The sequence below is a fragment of the Eurytemora carolleeae genome, unplaced genomic scaffold (assembly GCF_000591075.1).
Source record: "Eurytemora carolleeae unplaced genomic scaffold, Eaff_2.0 scaffold455, whole genome shotgun sequence".
Lineage (NCBI taxonomy): Eukaryota > Metazoa > Arthropoda > Copepoda > Calanoida > Temoridae > Eurytemora > Eurytemora carolleeae.
Window position 1 is genome coordinate 177,619 of NW_019396342.1, and position 9,158 is coordinate 186,776.

Consider the following 9,158-nt stretch of genomic DNA (forward strand, 5'->3'; position numbering starts at 1 on the left):
TATTTAGATTTAAATAATTAAAAAAAGAGGCAGGGGGGGTAAATCAAAAACATATGTGAGACGAACATAAAATCAAGATTACCCGGAAAACTTGAGAACCTCAACAAATCTATTATTAGGAACTAGTCTTTCTTAAAATACAAATAAAAATATATTTGAGATAAAAAAATTCTTATTTTTTTTAAGTAAAAAATAAGCAACTGTCGGAAGATTATCGTTAGAGGAAACCATCAATCTAGGAAAATGATAAGAAAATGAGCCCGATTCCAATAGTTAACAATTGGTACCCACCATGCAACATACTCAAATATATCTTAACAGTCCTTTTGAAGAAACATTATTCGATAAAGAGGAATGATACCTTCTTCCTGTATAACATTCTTTATTTAGAACACATTGAGGACATAATAAATAGAACTCATAAAAATGCATCAAACCATATTAATGGCCTGTAAACTTGTAAACTTGTTCCAATCAGAAGTAAGCCTAGTTTAAAAGTTTATCTACCAAGTAGAAGCCTTCAATGTGTATATTTTAGCAACATAAAACTTTGCTCAAGAGACTGTAAAAGATAATTTCAGTATCTTTATATATCATCAAATAATCATATTTCAAGCCAAGTGTTCAAAAGCTTGAAAGTTCTCATGCAAAAATCGTTGAGAATTTTCCCTCCCTCTTCAAAACTAAAGTACAAACAAGTTCTTTAACGGATTAATATGTACATGTGTACTAGTAGTGCTTGAAAAGCGGATTAGTACATGAGGCAAAACCAAAGGCCAAGACGTGGCGATTACTAAAAATTGACTCCAGTCTTTAAAAACATTTCATTACAATCCATCGACCATGTGTAAGATATATAAAAGCATGGATGGATGAATGTGCTGCCAGATTACAACCCCTGGAAGATCAATAAAAAAACTGCAACACCAAATATCGCAATAGAAAAATTCCAAGATTTGATCGTAACCACCCGGTCATGTCCTGGGAACAAAAATTCTTTTATTTAAATGTGTAAGATGCTCAGATATGCATTCAGTGCAAACACAAAAGATTTTCGTAAATATTTAATTCTATTTATATATTTTGCATCTTTAACTTTAACAGAAAATACAACTTATTTTTTAATATTTGTAGAATTACTAGTTAGGGGGAGCACAGATTAGTTCCAGATTCCTTGATTTTGTGATTTAAAATTTGTATTCTTAAACCTTCAACCTTTGGACGTAGCAGGATTTGTCAGTTTAAAAACTTAATTTTTACGCATTTTTGTTACCTGTTTAATGTGTTTACTTGTTTGTCTTACACTTTTTTGTTCGTTTTACACATGTTTACATGTTTGGTTTATAAATACGTTTCCTTGTTTGGTTTGATAAAGATAAGGCTTTCAGAAATTTTCTAAACTAAATCTAAAATCTATGTTTCCCCCGCAACATTGGATAAGATTTAAAGATAAAACTGAAAGAAAATATCCAGCTTTGAAAACAAAAAGTGCAGAATCTCAGATTCCAGATTTTATCTCAGTCTTTCAACTTTAAATATTAAACAAACAACATATTTAGAACTTTGAAAAGTGATCAGAACGACAGATATTTCGCACATCATGTTCACTAATAATAAAAAAAAAGATTTGCCTGTATCTTTATTATATAACTTACCAAATGGATTTAGAAAACTGTTCAAAATTACTAAAATGATGTTGAGGATCTCAAAATCTGTGAGCTAACCATACTATTCCGTTCAAAATTTCGAACAATTATCCCAATTTCAAATTACTTTCGATAAGTTCTAAATCAAATTACAAAAGCTGCTAGAGTTACTAACTTACATAAATCCAGACTGCCATTAGAAGTTGCAAGAATCTTTAGGACTGAGTCGACTTTAAAGTGTCGTCACGCCACTGCCTTAGATTTACCAAACGCACTCACGTTTATACTTTTGTAGAGCCATGTCAAGCACATTGTTTTAGCTTTAGCTTTTAGAAAGTAGTTGGAAAACATTCTCGTCGATTTTTGTGTGATGCTTGGATCACTGTGAACAGGTTGTGATCACTAACAAAATCTCATCCATGGAAGAAATAAAAATACTTTAAAAACTAGTGATATTTTTTATTTAATCGTAAATCAACAACTCGAATTGTTTTCTTATTTGGATTACATTTTATAAAAACAAATATTTTTAAAAATCTAAAGAATAAAGAAAATTATTCCGTTTGGCTTCTCGGCGGATTTGCAACTATGGTTTTGCATGCCAAAATTGCAAGGGTTGATAGATGGATATTCAAAATATTATAAAACTTGTTTTTGCAGAAAGTTTTGCAAAACTTTCCATTTAATTTCTCTCTGTGCTTATTCCCTAATCCTTTTATCCATGTTGTTCTTTTATTATAATTTCAGATTTGCTAGATTAAATTAAACAAAAATAAATATTTCAGGATTTAAACTAAACCTTACAATTTCAAATTGTATTAAATTTAACAAAATTAAGTTTGACTGAGAGCCCTCCCCCCCCCTTCCCTCTGAGTCTTATTTATATGTATGTTTTTCATGTTTTTTTCTTAAAAAATCTATTTGAGAAAAGCAAAATTAGAAAGTAAAATTTTGGTCATTTACATAAAATGGCAACTTTCTTAACTCGAATTCATCATATTAGAAGAGGAGTTTTAAAACATTATTTAATCACAGTATCGGGGCAGAGGTGATAATTTTTAAATGGAATTAATTAATTCAAGTCAAAGTCGGAAAAAATCAGATATCTCAAAGCTTAATGAACAGCAAATATTTTAAAAAGTTCAAATTGAAAACATGTTTGCAAACTATTTTAGAGAAGTGACATAAAACAAACCTAAACAACCCCCCACCCCTCACTTCTTCNCAGCCTTTTCTCCTGAACCCCCCCTCTCTCACTTCTTCCTTCTTTATTTCTGAGTTCACCACCCTTTTCTTCTGAACCCCCCCTCCCTCTCACTTCTCCCTTCTTTATTTCTGAGCTCACCACCACCCTTTTCTTCTGAACCCCCCCCGTCTCACTTCTCCCTTCTTTATTTCTGAATTCACCACCCTTTTCTTCTGAACCCCCTCTCACTTCTCCCTTCTTTTTTTCTGAGTTCACCACCACCCTTTTCTTCTAAACCCCCCCTCTCATTTTTCCCTTCTAAATGAATGAAGAATGAAGATAGTCCAATGAATGTATCTTCTAATCCTTACATCTTCGCCACCTGATGGCGTACGTCATTGATACTTCAAACTTTGTCTATTTGATTCAATATCATACATAGTTTGATATATCTAAGGTCTACGACATTGGGTTGCAACGACATTGAGATTAGGCAAGTTTGATGCAAAAGCTCAATTCCTCACTTAATAACTATTAACCTTGAAGATTGTTTTAATGTCGTCTTCCATTTTAATGTTTATTTAGATTTAAATAATTAAAAAAAGAGGCATTGAAAAAACAACATTACCCCTAAATCTACTTTAAATTTGTTGAGAGATGTTTTGCAAAAATTGTTTGCAATTTACTCAGCTTACATAGTTTTAAATATCACTTGCATTCCTTAGTATCAGCTGATTTAAATTCTGCAAACCGGACATAAATAAATCACAATTTTATTCTATGTGCATTTTTTAATTTGAAAACAGTTTTTTTAAATTACCGAAAATGCAAAAACGAATATGTCTTTTTCTAATCATTAAAAGAATACTTTATTTTGTCTCGATCAGGCGTTTTACATTTTCTATCGAAATTTACAATTTATATTGTGAAAGAAAAGTAAAGTTTAAGAGTATTTACTCCCCCTGCCTCTCCTCGTCTCCCTTGTTGTTGTGCGTAATCTATAGTTTGGGTCAGCTATTAGTAAAATTAGGTTTGAATGACCGGCTGTAGCTAGCAGCTGGCCGCTAGCCTCAATACAGGTGATTAAATCTGAAAACTAGGAGTATTCTTCAATTCATTGAACAATTCCGTATTTTTTAACCCAACGAATTTATAGATATTAAACCTTATGTAACATGGTCTGAATTGAGTCTTTGTCACAAACTCTTCTAATGTCGTAGACTATACATATTTAAAACTATGGATTCAATCTAAGCTTTACACCATCAGCGACCAGAGTCCGAATTTAATGAATTAGAGTCGCGTCTCAATTCTCCCAAAAACCGGTTTCAATTAAGCGCTGGCTAAAATCTTGAAACATTTTAAGTTGGTTCAACCATATTTGAGCCGCAGCTTAAATTTAAGCCGGATACTCCTTTAAAAATTTTCTTAATTATCTCTTTGTGGATTTGCAGTGAAGGATTTAATATAAATTTTTAATTAAAATTTACTCATTGGGTATCCAGTTCAGCCGATGCGGCTCAGCGCAGTCCCAACCAAAAGTTTTGCCTCATTTTTGGTGAAAACTGAGGCCGAATTTAAAGAATTTGAGCCGCTGCTAAAATCCGCCAAAATCGGGTTTAAATTAATCGCCGGCTTAAATCTTGAACATTTGATACAATTTTAAGTGGAACCAATCATATTTAAGCCGCGGCTTAAATTTAAGCCGCCGCTCAAATTCTTTGAATTCGGCCTCTGTTTCTGTAAAATTTTTCTCTACTCCTAGGTGTGGAGAATGCGAGCCTAATTTACTGAGAAAACATATAAATGATCTAACTTATGTATTTCAATTTTCATAAAAAAGATTAATCTTTTGCAGTTTGTAATTTGATAATATAAAAATTACGGATTAAAGATATTTTTTAAAAACATTTATAAATAAGATGAAAATCTTTCACTGCCCACCATCAGGGCATAATAGAGATATAGTATGCATCTCTTTTCTTTGAGGAAAATTGTTGTAAGAAATGACAATACATATCAAATTGTGGAGTTTACAACATTTCCTACACTTTATTCAATATGTTATACCAATATCTTACTATTATTAGGCTTTTAGGCCACTTCGCGCACACTTTCCTTGGCTTTTAGGCCACTTCGCGCACACTTTCATTTAACATGCTGTTTAATCGTTCTCTAATTTTAGCGTTGAACTCCCCATGTTTAATCGTTCTCTAATTTTAGCGTTGAACTCCCCATGTTCACTCGTTCTTTAATTTTAGCGTTGAACTCCCCATGTTCAATCGTTCTCTAATTTTAGCGTTGAACTCCCCATGTTCAATCGTTCTCTAATTTTAGCGTTGAACTCCCCATGTTTAATCGTTCTCTAATTTTAACGTTGAACTCCCCATGTTCAATCGTTCTCTAATTTTAGCGTTGAACTCCCCATGTTTAATCGTTCTTTAATTTTAGCGTTGAACTCCCCATGTTCAATCGTTCTCTAATTTTCGTCGCGAATTTTTCTGTTTAAATCGGTGCTTTTCAAAAATACAATATTTCGACATTTTTTCCTGGCAAAATTTTCCATTTGATTTAACCAGCCATAAACTCAAAGTCTCAAAGATTTTGGACTCGATCGGTTTAACGTTTATTGTATACAAACACACAAACAGACACACAGATAGACAAGCAAAGTATATAACTAGAAGTCGAACCCCATTCTTTTCATGGTATTATATATCTTACTCTTTAAAAAAAATTGTTCTATGAATGTATTTTACTACATGAATACCAAAACCAGCCAATCTAAATACCTTGTATTAATCTTTCTTAATCCCCCCCAACAACACCCCTTCATACTGAACAGGATATTTGATCTGTCGACTCCTCCCCTCTCCGTACCCCTCCCCCCACTCCTCCCCTCTCCTCAGCTCTCAAAGTCTTCTCCTCTCCGTAGCTCTCCCACTCCACCCCTCCGTAGCCCCTCCCACTTCTCTGTCTCTGCCCCTTCCAACTCAATCTCCGCCCACAAAAAGTTTCTTTTAAGACTAAGCCTTGTGAGAAAAATTTAATTTAGTTTGAAAATGTCTGTTCTTATAAAGCAAGAAGAGAAGAGAAGTGTTGGCTGAACAACTTGTAGATCCAGCTTTTTAGTTCCATAATAGGTGTTAGGCAATATAACAATATAGCTCCATAGTAGGTGTTAGGTAATATAACAATATAGCTCCATAGTAGGTGTTAGGTAATATAACAATATAGAAACTAAACTAAACTAAACTAAACTAAACTAAACTAAACTAAACTAAACTAAACTAAACTAAACTAAACTAAACTAAACTAAACTAAACTAAACAAAACTAAACTAAACTAAACTAAACTAAACTAAACTGAACTAAATTAAATTTAAATTTAAATACAATACTAAACAGCCTAATATTAAATGCCGGTTAAAACAATATCTGTGGAAAAAAAGACTAGAAAAAAAATGAAAATGGACAAAGATAAACAGCTTTTATCATCCATCAAACATGAGTTACGGATTAGGTTCCCTTAAATCTGATAAGTTATGTGGTACCATGTATTTAGTTGCTTATTTTCTGTGAGACGCGGACCAATGGTTTATTAACATAAAGCGCTACTATTTTGAGCTACAGGATTGCAGTTATGAACGCTTATGTTCTTTTTTAGTGCTGTGATTGTATATTTTATTTCTTCCAAGAAATGAACTCATATTGAAATTTTTAATTTTTTTTTGCGAAGAAGTAATGTTTTGTTGCACGCCCTGTAAATTGTTAAAATTACCTTAGCTCCCTCCGGACACCTGAGATGAGTAAATTCTCCATCACAAGCTGCAGATTGCCAGGTCTGCAAGGTACTAGATAACTGGGCAAATGGATCCTCACGAACCAGCTGATACTGCCCATCAGCTCGCAGGACGGGTTGGAGGAGGAGGAGGAGAGGGATAAGGTTTTGTTCCATCTTACTCCGGCATAGTTGAGAGGAGAGTTGGGGTTAGACTGCGGAGAAAGCTCTTGCTCTGGGGGTAACACATGTGCCCGGCAGCAGATTACTCTACGGAGCTCTCTCTCTCTCCATCCGTCTCCCCTCTACCCTTCCCTTACATCTCTTCTACACCCCTTGTACATTCCTGAAATACGCCTGGTAAGTACCTAGATTATACAGTTATGCAAACTACATATATGCGACGCTAACAACAAATTATTTGCATTTATTATCCTTTGATCCAGGGTTGGTATCAGGGTTGTTTCAGGGGTGTTACAGGGCTCTAGAATCAGACTTGTATCATGGTTGTATCATGGTTGTATCAGGGTTATATCAGGGATGTATGAGAGGTGTATCAGGGTTGTATCAGGTGTGTATCAGAATTGCGTCAGGCTTGTATCAGGCTTGCGTCAGGGTTGTATCAGGCTTGTATCATGGTTGTATCATGATTGTATCATGGTTGTATCAGGGTTGTATCAGGGTTGTATCATGGTTGTATCAGGGTTGAATCAGGATTGTATCCAGTTTATATTATGCTTGACTCAGGGTTGTGTAAAGGCTGTATCAGATATTGTAAGATTAAACCGTATGTTTGATGAACCTGATACGAAACCGAATAAATCCTTGATCTAACCTTCATTCAGATCTACTTCAATAGAAAAGAAACAGGGAGTAATATTCATAGAAATATCTGGTTTTTATTCTGTTTGCATTAAGTTTTTTTTTCTTAATTTCTATTTTTTATTATTATTTATTTCTTTATTTTATTATTATTTATTTAATTATTTGTAATTTCACAATCAAGCAACGCGGGGCACTTCAGCTAGTTATATATAGGGCAAGCTGTAATGAATATATCTATCTATAATGTATATTATATTTTTGTGCGTCCACAATGGGCCTCCTTGATGGTGGTTCTAAGTACTAAGTCCTCAATATCCTGAATATGCGTCATGAGAGGCCATATTGTTTATACCTCCGACCTCATTAATGTGTGTAGATAAATGCGTCACTAATAAATGTTGTCAATTAAATAGAGGGACCATGTGAGTACATATTTCCAATAGGACATCCTAGATTCATTGATTTATTAAGGTACAGGGCTACCCAAGAAGGATGAGATTTTAGAGAGCATTGTACGGAATTTGTTCAGTCCGTTTTCTTATAGGCCATGTGCTTAATCATTTAGTTAACAACCAAAATAGTCAATTGACTACCGAAACCAAGAATCAACTTTTAATTCGTCATATTTTTAGAGTTATGGGTCGTCTTTACGATCTCATCCTTTGTGGGTAACCCTGTATTAGAAATTTGTTCCATGCCCAAGAAAGATCTAGAAAATCCTAAAAATGTCTTTCAATAATGAATGGACAGACAAATTGATACAATGACAGAAAGTGATAGATTTGAAAAACTATTTCAGTAAATAGATTTCTATGGAATGTAGGTAACTGAAAATCTCTTTCTCTACCTACACTGAGCTACATAATATTTTATCCAATAATAAAATAAATATGTCAAATAGCAAATTTTGAAAAAGTAATAATATGTTTTTATAATAAAAATAAACAGATTTGCAGTAGAACTATTATGGAATACGCTTACAAAATTACAATTGTTGAATTCAAGTACATTACAATCTACTGATATTTAAAGGTTCTTTAATTTTCTAAACAACAGCATCCTTTAAATCTTTCTCCGACCAAGAAAAAATTAGACATCCCTATTTACTATCGGACAATGAATCATGTTCAATTGTGCTTTTTCTATAAACTATTAAAGGTTAAAAGGGTACTGTTGTCAATCTAACACGACATTGGTTAAACTGAAGGGTTATTTAAAATCACGTGTCCAGTCACTGTCATGAAATTTTTCAACTAAATACAAACTGAAAGTCCTTACAAATAGAGATATTGTTTTGCACTTACTAAAATAGTATGGTTTACCGTTCTTCGTTTTTCTTTCCGAAAACAACTGAACAGCGTGTGAAAAATAAAAAAATGGTGGAAGGGTATTATCTCGGATCACAAGGCTGTTGGATGAATACTGAATAGATATTTTATGTCAACTGCAGAAGTTTTATTGTTTTTAAGTCTTTTTATATCTTTTAAATTAGATATGACTTGGGTAGTTAAAAGAACTTTAGGCACATATCATACAACAAGTTTGTATTTTCTCTCGTAGAAGGAGAAAGGAGGAGAAGGTTCAGATCTTGTTTCTAAATAAGATATCTGATATTTATCAATTCAAAACATATGGGTATTCATGCTTTAGGTAGGGCAAGGGGGAGGGTATTTCGGGTTGCGGATCCTATATTTGAGATCCCAGTACAGGGACGGGGGGGG

General features: G+C 33.4%; 1 protein-coding gene across 1 annotated transcript in view; it reads right to left on the bottom strand.

The window, feature by feature from the left end:
• Positions 1–6,851, bottom strand: part of LOC111701319 (uncharacterized) — a 15,078-nt gene extending 8,227 nt beyond the window's left edge. The window contains exon 1 of the mRNA XM_023472551.1: positions 6,613–6,851. Coding sequence (XP_023328319.1) covers positions 6,613–6,789 — 177 coding nt within the window. The 5' untranslated portion in view covers positions 6,790–6,851. The remainder of the gene's footprint in view (positions 1–6,612) is intronic.
• Positions 6,852–9,158: the final 2,307 nt, after the last annotated feature.